At 41.7% G+C, this 22,189-nt stretch overlaps 2 protein-coding genes across 3 annotated transcripts in view; both read left to right on the plus strand.

The window, feature by feature from the left end:
- PPP1R12C (protein phosphatase 1 regulatory subunit 12C) overlaps positions 1–1,803 on the plus strand; it is a 30,432-nt gene extending 28,629 nt beyond the window's left edge. For both annotated transcript variants that reach the window (XM_053452236.1, XM_053452237.1), the window contains exons 20-22: positions 123–173; positions 720–770; positions 1,313–1,803. In XM_053452236.1, coding sequence (XP_053308211.1) covers positions 123–173; positions 720–770; positions 1,313–1,399 — 189 coding nt within the window. In that variant the 3' untranslated portion in view covers positions 1,400–1,803. The remainder of the gene's footprint in view (positions 1–122; positions 174–719; positions 771–1,312) is intronic.
- Positions 1,804–16,037: 14,234 nt separating this feature from the next.
- Positions 16,038–22,189, plus strand: part of EPS8L1 (EPS8 like 1) — a 36,918-nt gene continuing 30,766 nt past the window's right edge. The window contains exon 1 of the mRNA XM_053451931.1: positions 16,038–16,202. The gene's annotated coding sequence lies outside the window, so the exon portion shown is untranslated. The remainder of the gene's footprint in view (positions 16,203–22,189) is intronic.

A 22,189-nucleotide genomic window follows, 5' to 3' on the forward strand; every position in this document is an offset into this window, starting at 1 on the left:
CACCGCATTCTCCAACCATATGTCTTCTGATATACGGGGCCACAATCTGGCAGTTTTAATAGTTTTAGAATGAACGTGGCCAAGCGATACTCATTACTTGACACGATTATCTTTCTCATCAGAGGCAAGAACGGCATGCAGAGAGACCTGCTTTACTGGAGCTAGAGAGATTTGTAAGTATTCGCTCTTGGGATGACCCGTTTCCAACGATTATACAGCTTTCCACCTCATTTCTGCGATTAGCGGGTCAGATGTTTGCCATTAAAACCATTCTAGTACTTTTATAGCTGGATTAAACCCCCGGCAATCTGAATTTGGATCCTTGCCTCTCCGTGTGACCCCAGCGATCCGGACTTGTTTCTCATGCTGCCTAGCAAGGGAAATGGTTATATCTACACAAAGAGGGGGATCACGGCAATATATTTTTAATCATAAAAGCTGCAGAACTTCTGAGATCTCTTTGCATCTGGAAAAGAGACTTCTGAAGTTCTCAAAGTTCTCTAATTTTTCGACGATGGCACGATAACTGCATTCGTCTTCAACGGAATGCTACCCGCTAATCCATGCCTAGAAAATGATGTAGTATGGATCTAATTGTAGAGTTTAAGGCTTCTTTCTTCGCTTTGGATAAATCTGACCACGGGTTATGGATCTTCTGAGCACAAAGTAATGTTTGGGATTTGAACTAAAGTCACTTTATCTCATTCTATTACTCTTAGGAGCGAAGGGCGTTGGAGCGAAAAGCTGCTGAATTAGAAGAAGAGTTAAAGGTATTTTTCAGATCGTTTTTATACATGAGGTTTTAACAAACTTCAGTACTTTGTTTACAGAATAAATATCATCATTTATACATCGATACTGATTCTTCTGATATAAGCCGGTAGTACCTTGAGTGCGGATGAATGAAAACATCGCTATTTGCTTCACTGTATTGCAGTAGAAATTCTCACCGCCGTACGTGCTCAGGGATGATAATTGGCGCTTGGGAATAGTGCATATCTTTATAAAGATATATTGCGTATGTCTTACAGTACAGGGGGGCTGTGGGGGGTGTGTAGTAAAACCTTTAATGACGTATTCTAGTAATCCTCCTTATCCGTGGCGGATGTAATATATGTCTGATTGGTAAAAACCTTTTATGCTGATTGCGGTTAATAGAGGTTCAGCTGAACACAACTCCTGTGCAACTAATAGTTTGGGGAAAGGGGGGATGCCACAGACATGTGAAGGGACCGTGCGTATGATGGCTGGGGCGTCTGTTTAAGTCGATGTGATCGAAGAACCCTACTCTGACATCCGATTTACTTTTTAGGTTCTTTCAGATTTGAAAGCGGACAATCAAAGACTAAAGGATGAGAACGCAGCCTTGATCAGAGTCATCAGCAAACTGTCAAAGTGATCTCTCTCTCCATCTCTCTGAAGACTCTGGTCGTTGAGTGGCAGGACTTACCGTCACGGTCTCGGCCCATGTGCGGAACTTTGTCTGCGCGGCCAAAAAAAAGCTGACGTCCCGGCTTTGTCGGCTGCCGCGGAGGGAATCTGTATTGTGAACACAAAGCGTTGTACGGCACACACTGGAGCCGGTTCTGAGAGCCAGCATCCCGATCCGTGGACATTGTGAACGTGTCTGATGTGCTAGTTTATCAAATAGTTGTATTCACCTATTTTTTTTTTCCTTTTTAACTTTATTTGTATGTATATCTATAAATATATCCTAACGTGTATATTCACCTGTCTTTAGGCAGCGCCACCGGCATTGATTAAAGTTTTTATTACTGTATTAGAGGACAGTTTTCCACCCTCGTCAGCGTAACTTAGACACTTATCTTTCTGTTTCCCGTTAAATGACGCCATATTTGTGAAATAGAACCCACGCGTTTTACGGAATTCCTTTTCCATTTGGTTCTCCAAGCGATAGGTGTAATAGTGTTGAACGCTTGCGAAAGGTGGGGTCACTCGTAACCCCCTCGGTTCCAGACACCGTATTTCTCTTTGGCCACGCAACTCGAGGATTAGATTTGGGGGGGGGAAATGTTGGATTCATGCTCATTGTTACTAACCTAGAATTCCCGTCATCCTTACCCAAACTGATTACATGACAATGTAAATATCTTTTTTATTTTTATTTTTTTTTGCATTATCCAGAAACCCAAAGCATGTTTTGGGACTTCAGCTCCCCTATAAACATCTGCTTTTCATTCGGGGGGTTTTAAAGGTCCCCAGAACGTGTTGAATTAACACATTTCCCCCGTGTTACCTATAGTATGGGCTGTTGGGCAGACATGACTATTAAGCTTATATATTTTTAAAGAATGTTTTACCGTGACGCAAATGTGACTATTTTATGTACCGTTCACCAGTATGTTTCTATTTTAATATATTAAGTATTTTTTACCCAAAACGAGTATTGTTTCATAGCAGATGGGTTCATAGTTCCGATGTGGACTCTGCAGTATTTTCCTTTTTACGTACATATGCTTTCTGTCTGTCCGGATCTGTTGACCAGATCTATGAATGGCGCTAGCTGTGCCCACAAGAAAAGCACCTTCTTAAGATGCAGCGCTAGATCCTACAGTAAATCGCTGATCCCCCTGCGAAAAAAAACTACAAGGTCCTACAAATGACCTGTGATTTATTTTTAAAAACCCTTTTGTTAACGCAGTCGCCCCCCCCCGTCTTCATTTTCATTTACAGGATTCTTTGCATTCGCAGGAACCCTGCTACCTCCAGCTTCACTTTTTCTACTTCTCCGGTTGAATGAAAATCTGGAACCGTTAAGAATTTATATATATATATATATATATATATATATATATATATATATATATATATATATATATATATATATAATATGTTTATATATATATATATATATATATATATAAGATATATAAGATATGTATGTATGTATATATATATATATGTATATATATAAGATATATAAGATATGTATGTATGTATGTGTATATATATATATATATATATATATATATATATATATATATATATATATATATATATATATATATGATATGTATATATATATATATAAATACAGGAAAACAAACGGTTAAATGATGCATCTTATTTCATTCGTGGGTTTGGTAAAAGCTCGTCTGGCCGTGAAACTTAAAATCTGTAGTACTTGTCGCAAACGTCTTCTCCGATTCTGAAATATATAAACCCGTGTCTTTCTGAACTGTGTTCCTGTTAACAAATAGTTAACTATGTAAAAAAAACTCCCATTGTGAACACCTTGGGCTTTAACCCTTTGGGTCCCATCGCTTTGAAAACCCGCATCGTACTCACCATTTAAACGTCCCTTTTCAAAGAGAGATATTGTCTATTCTAGAGCGGAGGGCCGTAACCGGCCTTCGTAGATAAGAACATACACTAGCACACGTATGTTCACCTAAAGGGAATGCTGTGGATGTATTTGTAGCGAAAGAATAGATCGGGTCATATAGCGGAAGCATCCATTGTAGTGAAATCCATTTGTTTCCGTAAGGCATGGGGAATTTAAGTGACTTGCGTAGTAATCCGAGTCCTGCATGGGTAACAGCTGGACACCTTAGGATAGAACCGCTTTTCTTGCTATGTCAGCCGGTCCCTTATCGAGGTTGTTTGTGTGCGAGAGGCGTCTGCTGCATGTCCCCGTCTGTGTCTTCATAACCCGGGTCCTACTGCCAACTCTTCGCTTATTCTATGCCAAGGTCCGACCTTTCCGGGTCACGAATCCCGCGTTTAAAGACTTGGGAAAACAGTGCCATGCTAACCGAAAAAAACATGCAAAACCGCAAAAAAAAAAGTCAACAAATTACTTATCTGTATATAAAGAGTCTTATTTTATATAGTGTCGCAATGTGCAATATGCATGGTTTGTTTTTTTTTTGTTTATTTTCCAGAGAAATATAAATATATATATATTGTATTTGTTACAGCGGCTAAAGCTGAAAGTTTGTCTCTCAGGTGCAGCTTGGTTGTGTGCAGCGTCTGCCATTAATGCCGTGTACCTGAAGAAGTTAAGCACATGGAAAAAATAATTAAAAATACAACCAAAAATATGTTAAATTGTCTTAAGTGCCCTGTCTTCAGTTCTTTTGGGTTTTATTTTTAATACTGCTAGTCCAGCTAGTTGGGGGGGGGGGGGGTTGTGTTAATCTTCATCTTGGTGAAGCTGCCCATCAGTCAGACTGATCAGCAGCTTGTCTTCTCCAGATGTTTAATGGAAGTCTTGCATGTAGTGGTAAAAACTTCTGCTGGGGAGGGGGGGGGACACATAGGAGGCCACTTCGCCATCTGCCAATTATCAGGACTCTCCACCAACCATCAGTGACATCTGCCAGTGGTCCTGAAGGCCAGAAGAAGACGCCTACAAAGAAAGAGAGCCATGAGGCCTAGAGTTTGGTAACATGGCCAGGTGTGAGAGCCTCCAAGATATCACCTGCCCTTCCCCAACCAAGAACAGGCACTGGGAAAGCCACATTGTTTCTTTTAAAGCTGGTTTCCTATCCGGGGGGGGGGGGGGCTACAAGATGCACATATTCTCTGGGGGCTTTTAAGCATTATCACATGTAATTTCTATTTTGGTAACTAACCTTTTTGGCAAACTACAATTTTGTAACATTGCTGCCCCCTCCACCACCAATTTGATAGTGGCTCTCGCAGTGTTACTGCTCCCAAGGAGGGCCACCACTCATGCTTCTTAATGTTAAAAAAAAAAAACAAGAAAAAAAAACCTGACACCGTGGCCTGGAAAAACCTATTCATAAAATTCGGATTTATTGGACAGCAGTTCTTAAGTTTTATTTGTAATATCTGACTCGCCTCAAACATTTATAGCTGTTAACAGTAAAGAGAGAGCGCTGATTATGTTACGAAGAGGGCTTTGTTAAGGGTGCCAATTCTCTAGTTTTCATCAATTTGGCCCTACAGCTAATTTTAAGAATACCGAGCTCTGGGTTTACAGATCTTTACAGATTTGTTTCAAGGCATTAGTGCTGTTAGTCTTGGAGTCAAATGCTTACCTGCCATTTCGGATCTAACCTAGATAAACTGGAACCTCTTCAGTAAGACCCACATGCCTTTCTCTAGTGTACGATGAGCGCCAGGTTATATGGACTATAAGTTAATACTTAATAATGTCCCTACTATCTAGAATGTTCTAAAGGAACTCAAAACATGGAACACCCTTCATCTAGAAAGCTTCATCTAGCTTTCATGGACCATTACTTATGTTTTTCTAAACAAAATCAGATATGTTTTACAAGTTCTACCTGTTCTCTTAACACTGGCAGAGGATAAACTACGGTACTCAAAACACATGCATCAGTCTCTACAAACTATAACAAATGTTCATTGATCTACCAGACACTAGGGACTCGGACCTCACATGTCTTAGGAGGTAGGCTATCAAGTGAATCGAGATTTATTAACACGGCTCAATCTGCTCCATCCTGCCAGAACATTCAAAGAACGACCCACTGTTATACTCCACAACCAAAGCATTGAAGATAGTCCGTTCAGTCTTACGCTGGTGTTATTCCATGCATATTTTCTTATTTAACCCAAACTTCCAAGAAGGAACCCCCCCATCTTTTCTGAATGGAGATACCGCATCACAACCGTTCAATCAACTAGACCCCTAACCATTCGGAGCAGTAAAGTCCCCGTCCATCCTCACTCACAAATGGGAAGCTACACCAGGTGAGTAACATGGCATCTTACTCTAGTCAATTGGACCAACGACCTAGATAATATGTATCCGATACCTAAAATGCTCCATACCTCTGATGAAGATAAGAACCACTCACAGAAGTAATGGGTGTCATGTACTAAGCTAGCAAAAAACTTCATACAGACCCCCAAGTTTCCTCCTGTATCCTAGGAGGAGAAAAAAAAGCTCACAGGGCATACTGGTCTCTACATAGGTCTACATGGGGTCTAGCAGATGTCCCAAATATTAGACCCCAGGGGCTGACTTATGGCATTTTTTTGTGGGCTTGCTTGATCATTACAACTATTTTGGAACCAGGTGAAGCAACACATGGAACCCAATCAATTAGCTTAGCCGTATCTTGCCCACAAATGCTCCCATGAAATACAATTATTTGAGTATAAAACTCAGTCTTGTACTCCGTAACGTAGGTCGATATTGACAAAAACTGGTTTTCGCTCATTTTATATCAATAAACTCCTTTGATCTGCAGACCTGGAAGCAACCATTGTTGTCAGTCATGTGCTGATTCTTTATGGCAATGCCGGTGAAGTCCTTTCCTCCGTAGACTTGAATTAAGTCACTGCTTAAAGTTCGTTTACTTCTCTCAGTTGGGATGACTGTTCTACAATAAAGGAAGAAACGGGAACCTCACATTGACACCCTAGACCTGGAGGTAAAGCGTCTTGCCAGGTCTACCTTTTCATAAACTTTGACGTATAGCTACTAATTACCTTTGACTACCTCCTAGTGATGGTGAAGACAATGTGATCATATGGTTGTAAAGGTACATGTACATTTTCTTTTTGATATTCAGTTGTAGACGACGTCAAAGACGTAGACTGGAGAACCTTTCAAACTCTGACCACATTGTTTCTTATTTTTAGATCCAGGTTTTATTACATGTTACACGTGAATTGTTTGATTCCATGTAGTATTTGAAACTATGGGCTATATATAATGTCCACCTACTTGATATAAACATCCATTAAGTTGATGATGTCCGCATAACTGATCATATCAATTAAATAATGTCTACAAGCTGAGTGGTGAACCGCCATCTTTTATGTTCCTCCAAATCGCTTCATGGGGAGCCAAGATGTGAAGCATAATGTTTCAGGATCATTCTACCATCTACCAGCCCCTGATCTCTCCAGGAACAGCAAACTACAGTCAAAACGTTCATAAACAGGTAAAATATAACCCAAGGCGCCTGAGTTTAATCACATAAGGCCAATACAAGAGCTTTTTTTTACAGTTTGTACTGGAAGAATTGGTCAGGTGGGTGAAACAGCAGCTTTAATTGTGTTGGGAAACGGTAATTAGCAGTAATAAAATTATAAAGTTTCTTTACGACGCCATAACATTTAACAGAGTTTTTACATTTTATTTTGTGAAATAATTTTTTGATATTTCACAATGAAATATTTATATTTTTGGGAAAGCTCATATTTTCATGAGTTTAATTATATTCTATTATGCAGATTAAATATATAGGATATATGTATAGATAGATAGATATATAGGGTATATATTAAATATGTTGACAGTTCAGGGGCAAGGATGCTGGTGGAATTGCCTGGAATGTGAGAAATACCGCATTGTAAGATTGAGGACGTTAAGGGTTAATCGTATTGGTTCACTCAGAGCCGAATACTTTGAACAGGTTCCCTCCTCCCCGTTCCAGATGAACAAGCTGAACCTGCTTTAAATCATAGGTTACGGTGCTTTGGAAATCTGGGCCTCGGATAGTTATCGCTATGTAAATGTCTAATATTTAATAAATATTTATGCAGATAACGACTTAAATCTGCAAGTTTTATGTTAAAGGGACAGTCATTAATAGCCATCATATACACTTTAATGCATATGGTAGCCGAGAGGTCCCTTTAAATGGTCCTTTTCTCCCCGTTGGAGGGATCTGCAGTTTTGGATTAATCAGTGGAGTCCTTTCTGAATGTGTGAGGCTGGAGACGTCGAAAGGAGATGGGAAGCAGGAGGTGAGAGTTTGGCTTGCTGGGAGCTGGGGCATGGAAGACGGAATATGGTGATCTTAAGAAAAATAAAGAAAGTTGCTGTTAAAGTTCATCTCTGAGTGTCGGCGTTTCATGACAATATTACAATTGGCGACGAGGAGAAGAATTGGAGGCCTACTGCACACAGAAACAGTTCTGCGGCACACTGCTGAGCAAAGCTAAGATGGCAGATTTTCTGCACATGTTCCCAAAGTTTGATCCAACTGATGTTAACATGGCTCATAACTAGATTTGACAACTTTTTGGATGCTATGGACATAAAAGGTGATAAAACAAAAAAGAGCTTTATTACTGCGCTATCAGCATCAGCATACCTGGGAACTCTCCGGGTCAACACCTGAATCCTCTGGGTTCAGGGTCTTGACATGCCCCACTCCCTGCCCATTTTCCTGCTGACATCAGTGGTAAAGCCCCCGTCTACAGGACCGCCCACTGACGTCAACGGGACCGCCCACTGATGTCCATCGTGCAGACCTTCCCCGGCTGTCAGAGATCGGAGTTTTAATGCCACTCTGCCTCCAGAAATGCCTTTTAACCCTCTATATGCCACTCTGCCTCCTGAAACGCCTTATACCTCCCTATATGGCACTCTGCCCCATAATATGCCTTTTAACCCCCTAAATGCCAGAGTGGCATATAGGGGTATAAGGCATATCATGGGGCACATTGGCACATAGGGTGTCAAAAGGCATATCATGGGGCACAGTGGCATTTCGAGGGTTAAAAGGCATATCATGGGGCACACTGGCATATAGGGGGTATAAGGCATTTCTGGGGCAGAGTGGCAAGCCAGGGGGCAGATGTGCATAACATCATAGCTTTTATTTAAAAAAAAATGTTCACATAGTTTACATTAGTTAACATTTACCGGTAAAACCTTTTTCCTATAGGGTCGTCTTATATTCAGGCTTTTTCTTTTTTTCATAAATTAATATTCAGATTTTGGGGGGTTGTCTTATAATCAGGGTTGGACCTGGAGTCTTTGGTTGAAGCGCTCCCTCCTGAGTCTCCAAGTTTCTTTTTTCAGACCCCATTCCTGCCCAGGTTGTGGCTACTGCCTGCCCACTAAAGGTTAACTGCCCTAGCCCATCTCTAGATGTGGAAAGCCGAAGGAGGAATTGTTTTGTTTTTGAGCAAGATATGAACAGATATAAAATCAAGTTATAAAAAGATTTATGATGTGTAAAGACGTCCTTTACAGTTCTGTTCACAGAAATACAAAAAAAAATTGGAAAACTTTTCCGGGTTTCCAGTAATCCAGCTCATAACCCTGGGTTGGTTTTTTGGTCCAAGTTTTAGCCAAGATAGCCAAGATGCACTATAAAATTTTTGTAAAAAAAATCTCTGTAAATGAAGGGTTAAACAGGAATGCTATAAATGAGCTATTTCCGTAACTCGGTATAATTAAAGATGATATCACGCACCTGTTTTTTTTTTTTTTTTTGCTGGTCATTTTGTGCAGTTGCGTAACGATTTGTGACATCAGATGATAGGAGTGTGATTGTTGTTAGATTAAGAAAGCAGGAAACACCTAAGAAGACTATAAATAGAACTTGGTGTAGAGGTCAAGCAGTAAGAAGATCAATGAATGGCTGAACTTCTGTGTTAACCTTGTGAGTACCGAGAGGCAGAATGGAAACAACATATATTACATCGTTACATAGTTACATAGGCTGAAAAAAGACCTGCGTCCATCAAGTTCAGCCTTTCCTATATCGGTTAATTTGTTGCTGTTGATCCAAAAGAAGGCAAAAAAAACCCCGGCTTCGCTCTTTCCAATTTTGCACTAACCAGGGAAAAAAATTCCTTCTTGACCCCAAAATGGCAGTCAGATTTCTCCTTGGATCAATAAGCTGTTTCCCCATAATTAAAGATTATATCCCCGAATATTATGTTTTTCCAGGTATCCATCCAGTTGCAGTTTAAACGTCTGTACAGACTCTGATAAAACTACCTCTGCAGGCAGAGAATTCCACATCCTTACTGTCCTTACTGTAAAAAACCCTTTCCTCTGCCTTAGATAAATCTCCTTTCTTCCAGTCTGAAAGCGTGACCACGTGTCCTATGCATAGTCCTGTTTATGAACAGATTTCCACACAATGGTTTGTATCGGCCCCGAATATATTTATATAACGTTATCATATCCCCTCTGAATATATAGCATTATGTATATTTATATTTCATGGAATATACAAATATACAGAATTACATTTACCTCGCAATAGATGGCTATGAAATAGTTAAATCATCGCTGACATAAATATATACAATATACTAAGACTGCTGAAACATTACTGAATGAACGACATTTTTTTTATTGTGTCTCAAAGATGACAAAACTGAATCCACAAGGTGGTATTTTGGCTTTCACATCCCTGGCTGTCTTCTCCTCTGGGTTTAAACCCATGTCCTGAGGCTTGTGTGGGGTCTCTCAGGAGCATTTGGAGTCTGTGGGGTTCGTCTCTCACGGTTGCCGGTGATTTTGTTGCGGTCAACCAATCTGCCACCTTCCCACATGACCCTCATGGCTTCAGATCCCTCCTGTCTTTTTCGGTTCCTTGGTAAGTCTTTCAGATCCAGAATTTCTTGAGAGGCTACCTGCTTTTGTGGCACTTTGATGTTAAGATCAATCCAAAATATAGCCTCCTCCACTGTGTTGGTCTCGTAATGGGAAATGATCTCTTCTTTCACCATTATAAACCCATCTTGGGGCTGCATTTGCTTTCCTGGTGTTTTAATACCTATGTCAAGAGAGTCCTTGGCAGAAAGCAAGTTGTCGTGCGCCTCCTTAAGCCTGTTGTAGTCGGCGGAGAGCTGGCTCATTTTATTTTCCATTGATCTGATCTCATCTTTCATGACACTATTTAGTTGTTCAATGCATGAAGTCTTCAACTCAAGATTTCTGATCTTCATCTTATCAATATCACTCAGACACTCCATACATTTGATTTTAAGTTCAAAGTCCTTGCACTTTTGTTGTTCCATCACCAGGGACATGTTGTCAACTGCGTCAAGAGCCCACAACTCTTTCGAGTGTCGTTCTTTAAGCTGTTTTACCTCTTCCTGGTGTTGACGCTCTTTCTTCTCTGCTTCACCCACAAGCCTGAGGTTCTCGGCCTTTAACATCTGGACTTCATCTGAAAACTTCTTCTTAAGCTCCCTCATTTGGTCGGACTGATGGGAAACCATTAGAAGAAGTTTATAGTTCTCAAATTTCAGATGGGCCATTTCGACCTCAAGCTCCATGGTACCTCCCTCCTATAGTTAATGCACTATAGGGTTTATCAATCGCAATCGTACAGTAAAATCCTCTACTGCTGGGCAGTTGTAGTGCACGGGATGACTCCCACTTCACTACTGAGGCAGCACCCTGGCTGCCTGGCCTTCTGTGGCCTTCTCTGATGACAACACAAATGCAGTGATGTGATTATGACATCCTCAAAGCATGCTGACAGGGTGTGTCTTATAGACACGTGTCCCTTTTCATTCTTAAATTGACTATTAATAGTGGTTAACTTTAAATTTAAACTGTAACATTCACAATTGAGATTAAATGTTTCTATAGTTATGTAGAATACATCAAAATATAGTGCTCAACATGCTTTAATCCTCAAGTAAACAAAGATTTCAGTAATAGATATATTATTGAATTAATTAAAGGGGAAATTCCTACTTTCTTCTATTTTTAATTTAGATTTAAATCCTTGATAGTACCGGATATTCCAAGATGTCTATTCCCACTCTTTAGAGTGTCTTTGAGACTACCAAAGCTATGAGTATACCAACGAACCAGCAAATGTATCACTATGTCTCTTTCAAATGCTCTGTTCATTCCCAATACCCCTACATCAAGCAGAAGAAGACCATATTGAGTATGACATCATAAAGCAGGCTGACAGGGCGTGCCTTATAGGCACCAGGCACAAGCGTCAGTTCTTTAGAGAGTAGACCAGCCGCAGCATTAGCAGCACCATTCATCCATTGTCCGGTCTGGGGTGTCACACGGTGATCAGTGAGGTCCTGCACCTGGACATCACGTGTCCCTAAATTACTAATGTGGCAATTCACCCAAAAGTAAGGAGAAGCGGTAAAGGCTAATAGAGTGAGGGAAGTTAAACATACGTGGGATAGTCATATGGCTCCTGGATTTAAGCAAGACCAAGAACTGATAAAAGTTTGAGTCTTTACTATTGTCAATAGTTGCACCCTGTTCTGTAATATAGTCGATTGGGTAGTGGTGCCACTCTTTTTCCACTCCAGAACGCCCGTCTGGTACTCGTACGATAATGTTTCACTTACCGTAGAAGTCTCCAAATGACAAATTGTTTGTTTGACAAAGATAAGTCCTCAAGTTCAAACATAAGTAGTTGAACAAACGTTTGCACCGGCGGACTTATCTTTGTCCTCTGCTGCAAGCAGGCCATTAATGTAGACAACATGCTATTGATTTCAGTTTGACCAACGAGCCCATAAACCTAAACTTTGTATAGAAAGTGTGGATATCCCAGAAATTTAGTGGGCGCTACTTCCAGGAGAGGAATCACAAGTTATTTGCTCCACTATAGGTGTGAGTTCAATGCAAAGTACACCTGAAGCCGACGCCGGCAGATGCACCTTGAATGTGTGAGCAGAGAGCCTGCTTGTTTTAATTCGTTACATTTAATAAAAATATACTAAAGTCCACACACGATCATTGTGCTCTCCATGATTGGATGATATGAGAAACCATGTAAAGCTACCAAGGACGGACTTGCGATGAAAAGGGGGTCCTGCCGCTTTAAGACCAGCAGCCGTCTGATGGCGTAATTGCGGTCGATGGCTGGATCTACACGGCAGTGGATCAGTAACATGCGGTTGGTCAGATCCAGCCGATGGCCGCACACTGCTACACCCAACTGGCCATTCCAGTGTGGCTCTGTCATTTGCCCAGTGTGCCAGCTGGCCGGTCTGTGCCTGAAGGCTACTACCTTTCGTTGAACCCAACCTGCCTAATCGGTTGGGTTCATTAACTAATCAAGTTGCAAAGGGGAAATCAGAATGTGATGGTAAAAATGTGTTAAAACTGTAGGATTTGGGGTAGACAACATCCCTTGTGTCTACCAGTACCCTTGTGTGTACCCTCACGGTACAAGACCCTCATTCCCTCACGGTACAAGACCCTCATTCCCTCACGGTACAAGACCCTCATTCCCTCACTGTACAAGACCCTCAATTCGTCACGGTACAAGACCCTCAATCCATCACGGTACCAGACCCTCAGTCCCGCACGGTACAAGACCCTCAATCCGTCACAGTACAAGACCCTCAGTCCCTCACGGTACAAGACCCTCAATCCGTCACAGTACAAGACCCTCAGTCCCTCACTGTACAAGACCCTCAATCCGTCACAGTACAAGACCCTCAATCCGTCACGGTACAAGACCCTCAGTCCCTCACGGTACAAGACCCTCAATCCGTCACGGTACAAGACCCTCAGTCCCTCACGGTACAAGACCCTCACGTTATGGAGGAAGAACGTATTAAAGGGACATTTAGAACGTCGTGAATGCCTTTTAAAAGATGAAGTGCATTTCCTCACTGGGGTTATAGGGTTAAACAACTCCAGTATTTTCATCTTATTTACTTACTAGATGAATGAGCAACACATTTATTTCACGATCCCTTCCTCCCTTTGTCACGCACCTTTAGTTTCTCCTTTCGTCCGTAACCTGCCAATAATCGTGGCCAAAGGCAACGTGGGAAGCGGAAATAATTCATAGGCGACTCTGGATAAATCCATATGATCTCCAGCTATAGCTCTGTTTAAATTTCAAAGTAGATTTTATTTGGCAGTAAATTATTTTTATTTGTTTGGAGACTCTTCTTACGTATAGAAACTTTCGATATTCTGAATGGCCAACAAAGGGACCTTTTGGTTTTGTGATGGGTGTTGGACTTTGTCATTAAACTCTCTTTTGTGATCAACTGGAGAAATCATTTAAGTTAAGATCAGAGCGTTGGATTTAAATGAACTACGTGAGAAACGCTTACTCAAACTTCAGAGCTCCTTGGAAACAGCATCAAGGAAGCAAAAGGAGGTCTGGGGGGGGGGGGTTAAGACAAGAAGCATTGTAAAACCCCAGACTCTGAAATAATTTTTTTCCCATGTTTAACTAATACGTCCTTTATTATCATCCGGTAATACTCCAGCCATCATATGGACTTTCACTCGAATAATTCCCCCACCCCCACAGATATAGATTGTAAGCTTGCGAGCCGAGCCCTCTTTACCTAATGCATCGGTTGGTCTTATTCCGGTGGTTCTAGTCTTGTCATACCCCTTGAATATATGTATTGTAAGAAGAGCTGCGTACGTTCTCGGCGCTAAATAAATAAACGAGAATAATGATAATAATAATAATACAATATTGATCTCTAGATTGTAAGCTCCTTTGAGCCGGGTCCTACTAACCTGTTGTTTCTGTAAGTCAAATTGTTATGTTAAATACTACTTCTTATGTCCCGTCTACCCATTGTACAGCGCTACGGAATTTGGAAGCGCTATATAAAACAATAAATAATAATTCTGCAGAAGCATGCTTACAGGAGATATGTTAGCCCAAGCGTACCTTCTGCTAGCCAAAGCGCATGTGTGCTATACTCCCCACACTATAGCACAAACATGGCTGTACATTGACGGCATGGTGCAAAGTAGAGGACTGCATTGGGAGGAAGGTCCCGCGGGTCCCGCCTTCTCGCTTCTCCCTTACAGTGTCTCCTCTCTTGCTCCGCCCAGGAACAAAAACGGAGTCACGTGATGTGACGTCACTTCCCCTGACTCCGCCTTGTTCCTGGGTGGAGCAAGAGAAGAGACGCTGTGAGGGAGCAACTCGAGGGCAGCCTTGCGGGACTGCGCAGGATATCTGTAAGGAGGTGGGCTTAATTGGCCACAAATGTGGCGGGAGCGGGCGGGAGTGGGACACCCACATTGGGGGAGCGGACGGGATTGGTCAAAAAATCAGCGGGAGCGGGATTATAAAAACAGTCCCGCGCAGGGCTCTAGTGCAAAGCGTTGCGTATTTTTAAATCAGTTTTTAGGGATCTCCATGTCCAATGGGCTGCGTCTGGACTTTTTGTGGGTTTATGGAGGAACATAAAGAACATCACTGGCCCAGGTAACCCGTGCATCAAACACTCCCTCCGTCTTTACTGCTAGGAATCAATGAACGCCTCCCGCTAATGAGTCGTTGTGTAGATTTGTTGGACCGCGACTCGTTGCCCAGCCAAGACTCGGTGAAGAATTCTATCGATTGTATTTCCTCCATGGTTGGAACGTTGCGCCTTCGTTCAATAGGCGAAGCCTTTAATCCAGCAAACTGTGAAATGTCGACACCCTGAAGGGCAGTCAGGGCCGCTTACGGACGTACCTTCCTGATTATTTATTGCTCAACGTGGAATGCAGTTTGATTGCTTCCAAAAGCACTTATTTTCAATATCATGTCATGCATACGTTAAATATGACTCAGGCAACAACAGTGTGGCTTACGTAAAGAAAGAAAGAAATAGGGCCAGACTGTAATTAGCCATATTTTTTTAGTTATATATATATATGTGTGTGTGTGTGTGTTTGTATGTATGTATATATATATATATATATATTATTTTTTATTATTATTATTATTTTTTTTTTCCTTAAGTCTTTTTGTCAGGAATGACTACTAATTCACCTTTGTCTTACTGAGACCGAGAGTCGGGCGCTGTGTTCTTTGTCCCACCTGGCCAGGTGACCCAAGCTGTGCAGGTAGAGCTGAACGTGGACGTGGTGACATCTCTTGCCTTCATCTGGATGTCATATACATTGCTGGAGCTAAAGACAGATTATGAAATATATATATATATATATATATATATATATATGGTTCACCTTTCAGAAAAACATTTCTGATTAAGTCACCTATGTTCAAGCAGGGATTTCCCGTAAGTGGCAAGGACCCGGTACACCTGTTACAGTGATTGAAATGGCCAGTCCTGATCGTTCTCTGTATTCATATAATAGGCAGAGCGCACTTCTTATCTGCCATCAGATTCTGCGCTTCTATGTTTTACCGTTCAACTAAGCAAACAAACCACCTCTGTAGGATTTTTCTTTTGTTAAAACCGACACTGCCTGCGGCTCATAAAAAAAATAAAAAAATTAAAAAAAAATAAGGCATCTGATATTCATTATATCCCCCGACTGCTCTATACGTCACTTTGTTGCCGAACGCCACCTGCGTCTCTTTGTTGTGGAATGTGGGTGTGTTCCCATGGGAGAAATACCGTGGCCGTGGCTGCACCTGTCACACTGCTAGCTGGGGACGTGAGTAAGGAGCAGGCAGGGAGCCGTCCTGGGACTTTAACACAAGGAATTTCTACCGCCAGCTCGGGGATTTTGGATTAACCGCCTGGGACCTGGTTGCCTTAACTTAAAGGTGAGCTTTTCTTGGGCACGTAAGATTATCCCGGTGCCATCGTGCCCTATGGGCTCTAAAACCCTCATACGGTAGATCTGCCCGTCCGTTTCATTGACAATCAGTAGAGAAAAGGCTTTGGGATTCTCAGTACTGACTTTCATTTCTCTGGTGTCTGGTTGGCGCGTCAATATTTCTTTGCTGCTCGTTCCTGGCATAAGCCCGTCTTTCGTAAAGCGATTGATCGATCACAGGCTGGAATGAAGTAGATTTTGTTTCTGCTGTCACACAAGGGATACGTTTGTAAGCGACGCCGGCGCGATTAAGCGATATGGGATACAATATCACCGCTCATCTATGTGTGAGAGATCCGCTAGTGCCTAAAAAAAACTCTAAAAACAATCCAAAAGTTTGTCCTCTCTGGGCAGGAAAGGGTGGGTTTCAAGGTGATCGTAAAAGTTAAACGAACTGATTTGGCTTCTCGTCCAGGGGATTCGGTGTCTAAGGACATGTTAGTTAATAAATACCATTTCCAATCCGGTAGGATGATTTTGGGTAGATCTCTTCAAATTCCATCTGCAATGAACCGTGACTCTCATAATTCTCAGCCAGCCTTTCGGCGTGTTAGTATGGGCAGCAGAGGGTGCCTAGAACGAGCAGCACAAGTCCTTTATTCAGTCTGTTTTAAAGTGCAGGGCGCTGTTGGCATAAAGGACGATCCGCTTAGATTTTAGACGTGAAGATATTGTTGTGATGTTGTGATGAGACGTTGTGCACTGTAGTGTGAAATCTCTCTAGAATACTGATGGTCCGTGGTGGTAGATAAGCGGAACAGCCTTCCGTCAGAAGTGGTAGAGGCTAATGCGGTAAATTAATGCGGTAGAATAAGGCAGATCAGGGTTCGTCTCTGTAGTGACGGTCCTCTGCTTTATCACCATTTACTAGATCTGCCCCTAAATCGAATCTAGAATAAGGCAGATCAGGGTTCTTCTCTGTAGTGACGGTCCTCTGCTTTATCACCATTTACTAGATCTGCCCCTAAATCGAATCTAGAATAAGGCAGATCAGGGTTCTTCTCTGTAGTGACGGTCCTCTGCTTTATCACCATTTACTAGATCTGCCCCTAGATGGAATCTAGAATAAGGCAGATCAGGGTTCTTCTCTGTAGTGACGGTCCTCTGCTTTATCACCATAGTAGCCCCGACACAAAAGAGAACGTATAATGTGTGAATGCGGAATTCATCGTTGATCGCCTGATATAACATAAAGACCGGCAGTAAGCTTTATCTTCAGCTACAGAGATGTCACCTGGCTCTGTCGCCTGCGGCGTTTCTTCTTCATGTGTGCGATAATCCTGTGTATGCGAAACATTATGGCAGTAATAACAGTTTGTGTTACTCCCCAAAATAAGAATTTGTAGCCAAAATACTAAGTAAAGTCGGTATTTTATTTATTTGTTTGCCATTTATTATTATTAGTATTAATAATAATAATATTTTCTGGCTCGGATACAGTTTGTTTACAAATAAGGACCCTTTTTTCTACTGTTTTCATAAACTTTATAACTTTAATGGGTTATCTTTTTGATATTTAATATTTACCGTTTGGCATTAACGTACCAACCTATAGAATGTAAAATCAGCCGGGACTTTTCATGGAGAAATCGACTTATTAACCCCTTACGGACAATGGGCGGTCCCTAAACCCATTGAAAAGAATGCATTTTGAGCCTGTACATGTACGGGCTTTGTCATTAAGGGGTTAAATTGTAATTTATTGACAAAATCCGCATATACCGTATAATTTCCTAATAATTCCATCTATACACATATAGAGGATTTTGTATATTCTGAGTAATATATGTTTCATCACAACTGGATAAGTTATTTTTAAGCCAAATAGAGTATCTTGGCTCTGCTCGTTAATAACCTGCGTATTCATTAAGATACGTTAATAGCCTGCGCATTAATTAAGTTACGTTAATAGCCTGCGTATTAATTAGGTTACGTAAGTTTTGGTGCTGATGTCATAGGAAACAATGCTGTCATTTGTTTGTTTTGTTCGACAACACCCAGAGCTTAACATACTCATGCGGTCATGCAAGAGTTAATGCAACAGAATGAGGAAAAAAAATGTCCACCCCATAAAAGATTTTATGCATAAAATGGCCATAAATTGTATTTTTGCTTTTAAAAAAGCTTGCGTTTGTATTGTCCCAGTGAGTGCCTTTGCAACCAGTATGTTATGATTGATATCCCTGCTTGAATACAGGTGACCCAATTGAGGGTATCTTTAAATAATGATAAGCCAAGGTTTCCATGAGGACGGATATTAGACCCACTTGGGTAACGCATTTGGCGAGTCCCTACATGGAATCTTCACAGTGGGCTATGAAAGGGTTAATATTTGAGGGTGGGCTCATTTAGAAAGTCCGCAGGTATGATCATCAGTGGGGCACGCCTGTCAATCACTGTTTTTATGAAGATTACAGGTGTTTTGTTGGTTTTTCTGCAGCAGACTGTTCACCAGGATCTCGCTCTAGTGATAAGTGATAAGTTCTACCAACGCTTGTGTTGACTTATCCCACCGGTGCGTTTCAGCGAGCCGCGTAAGGCACCTGGGGTTATTGTAGAGAGCGCGGTGGATCATGTGAGCTCTGTTTGGGGAAAAAAATCCTATTTTTCTCTGCATCAACCATCATCGAAAAGTTAGGTTTACGAAAAGTATGTCAAAAGAACATGTCTTCTCATTACGTCTTCAGAGGTCATGTTTTATATACTTAAAAAGTAAAGGTGCCTTGTAAAAACTAAGAATAGAAGCAGTGGTTAAGGTTAATAGCAGGGAGTGGAGCCGGGATGGGATTAAACCCCAAATTCTGAGAGCCACTCCACTCCGGGGAGGCCAGGGACCTACAGACGTTCATCATCTGGGTGGTGGCCTCATGGAGTAGCACTAGGTAGGTGGCCTCTGTAGTATTTAAGCACCTCTGGTTTTGCTTTCTAAATTGTATCTGTTTATTATTGGCCGACGCTACGGAATCTGCTGGCGTTAAAACGCCACGTAATGACGCCATGTTTGATAGGGCAATGGTAGGCCAGTGTCAGGAAGGACAATGCTGCTCCACAAGTGGTCTGCCAGGTCTTCAACGGCTTGTATGTCAACTTCACTCCACTCCATGGTACAAACACAACAAAAAATGATGAGCGTTCTTGGTTTAGGACATAGAAGCCCCTCGATGATGTAACAATCTCGTTGTCATTGTGACCCTTTGATACACCCACTGAGTTAGGGGATACCTGCTGCTTCTAGAACTTGGTCACCAGAATAAGTTGGTAAATATGGATAACTAATTACGCCCTGAGACCGGGAGACCCCTCTGCGCTTACAAGAAGCGATCTCGACTTCAAAACCAATCATGGAAAAACAAAGTGCTAAAACAGTTAATAATTAAACATCAAATAAGGTTTAAATCTATAGAAATAGAGAGAGATCCAATATGAATACCTGGGCATGATAGTCAGTTAGTTGCCTTTGTACCACAACTCCTATCACTCCTATCGGTAAGGTCTGTTGTATATCTGATCTACGTTGTGTGTCCGCTGGGACTGCCTTTAAACCACACGTTAATCTGATTTAGCCTTTAGTATAGCTGGCATTTAAACGTTTGTGCGCTGATAGCGATATCATGATGTCAACTGGCCTAATTGTGGCAATAACACAGTCCCTCCTTTAGTGACTCAGCAGCCCCGTGACACACAATATCAAACACAACGATGTGGATCTGAAGCCATTCTGGGTTATAATTCGGTTTTCATTGTTCCATAACGGCCATCAACCTGTCACCTCTGTTATAATCTTCACATCATACGCGGTTAAAATAAGAGAGTCGATGAGCCCAATGAGGTTAGTGTGTGTCGCTGTTGGCCAGCGGCCCAACTGGTATTTGCCCCATGTGCCGGACGGCCAGTCCGCGCCTGCTGATATTACTGTATATCACGCTATAGTTTCGTAGGCATTTCTTTGGTGACCATATTAGCCATTTTAGCCAAGACTCAGAAATTGGATTACTGTAGATAAAGCAATAAAATAAAAAAAAATATGATCTTATGATCTCTTATGAGACACGTTGAGCCAGGAACAGTCCATGTTGGTCATTTTCAACTTGGGGCGTTAACTGCCCCTCCACAGTCCTGAAAGTCAGGGTCCGAGGGGCTGAGGAGCAATCCCTACTAGGTCAACCTCAACCCATAACGTTGCTTTTTGTTTTTTTTTGCAATACAATAATAGTATTATCTAGTTTTCCTTATTCCACATTAAGATGCCATATTATTGACATGCCTATTGATCAGTCCCCTATATCCTATATGTGCCGCCATTAGCACGGAGGTCAGGAGATAGTAACGCGCAGTCAGAAGCACTTTAATCTTTGTTTTCTCCTTAAGTGTGAAAAAGATAAGCCAAGAATGCTATCGCTCGCCTAGTGATTTGTTTGCTTCCAAGCATTAAATGAAAGGATTTGACCAGGAATACACTTTTGCTTTTCAGATTTGCATTGTGTGCATTGTAACCGATACCAGTTGGAGACAATAGATCTGGAGATACAGTTATCTTTCTATTGTTTGGCATAAATAAGGAATCTCACGGCATGTCGCTGCCTGTTATAGTTTACAGGAAATGTATTTGCTGACCTCACTTTATTTGGGACAGTCCTGTTCCACAAGGAGGTCACGGACATACAGACGGTGAGACGGAGGGACATCTCAGGAGTGTGGAGAGAAGGAAGTTAGGGGAGAGAGCGTCTGGCTGGCTGTGGGGGAATAGAGTGAATGCGTGTCTGGATATGGGAAAGCGATACATCCCCTTTGGGGATGTTGGTTGGCATACATTTATACCATTTAAGGCCGATCTGTTATGTTTCCCAAGTCCTATAGATATTACTACGATATATAACGCACTGTGCACGCACTTTGGTATAGGACCCCCCCCCAAAAAGGCACTGTCTTGGGAAATAAGGGACTGTTGTCAGGTATGCAATGTATGTCTTGTCCATGGGAGTCGTCATCTCAGGATCTGCATGATTATTCCACCACATGTTGATTTCTCTCCCATATTAAGTTGCTGATTGTTATTGTTTGGTTCCGGACAACCTTTACAAGGAGAAGGGAGAGGACTGAAAGACAGGACATTGGGTATATAATGCTGGATGCGCACACACAGAAACATATGTCAATTTCCCTGGAAAAACATGTTTTTAAACAAATTGATTGTAATTAGAATAGTAGAAGGATGCAACTTTTTGGACACTGCCCAGAAAACGGGTCAATAAGTACAGCCATTCTTCCATTCTCACCATTCTCACCATTATAGTTTCTCTTCTCCAGAACTGGCATAGTTAAAAAGGAATGTGGTTATTGTTTGAGCCCAAATTAGCCGCTACATATTATTCCCTGCAATTAATCTGGGATTTAAACCTATTTAATTACTAGTTATCTTACTTCATGTAGAATGTATATTAGTCACTAATGCAGGCGCTGATTACATGAATGGAGTTAAACTGCAAGCAGCAAGTGACACACAGGCTCAGCGGGGGAACCCAGTCAAGCGTCGGGTGTCCAGCTGATAGTTCTCTCCTAGTAGTCTTCTAGGAAGACTCAGAAAGGCTAATTCCAAGATTTTAGGAAAATGTAGGCTGGCAGAAAGGGCAGTTGTCCTGGTTATGCCACTGGCTATGCCTTTTGTTTGAGACGGAGGGGGTTAAAAGAGAGCAGTTAGTGTCTGAGTTAGAGGAGGTAACATGGGTGTTCCTAAAAATTGTTGGTTACCCTCAGAAGCTTGCCTAAGGGCATACAGCAGGTTGAGTTAGTCCAAAACTTGGTATGAAAAAATGTCACGCCAGCATGCAATCGTCTAGGAACCCTTCAGAGTAAGCAGTGATGTTAGCAGACGCGGGGGAGCTTTTCCCAAGCGAGTCTCCAGTTAGCATCACCACTGCTTTTTTCCTGCTGATT

This window comes from Spea bombifrons, chromosome 12, assembly GCF_027358695.1.
Source record: "Spea bombifrons isolate aSpeBom1 chromosome 12, aSpeBom1.2.pri, whole genome shotgun sequence".
In the NCBI taxonomy this organism is placed as follows: domain Eukaryota; kingdom Metazoa; phylum Chordata; class Amphibia; order Anura; family Pelobatidae; genus Spea; species Spea bombifrons.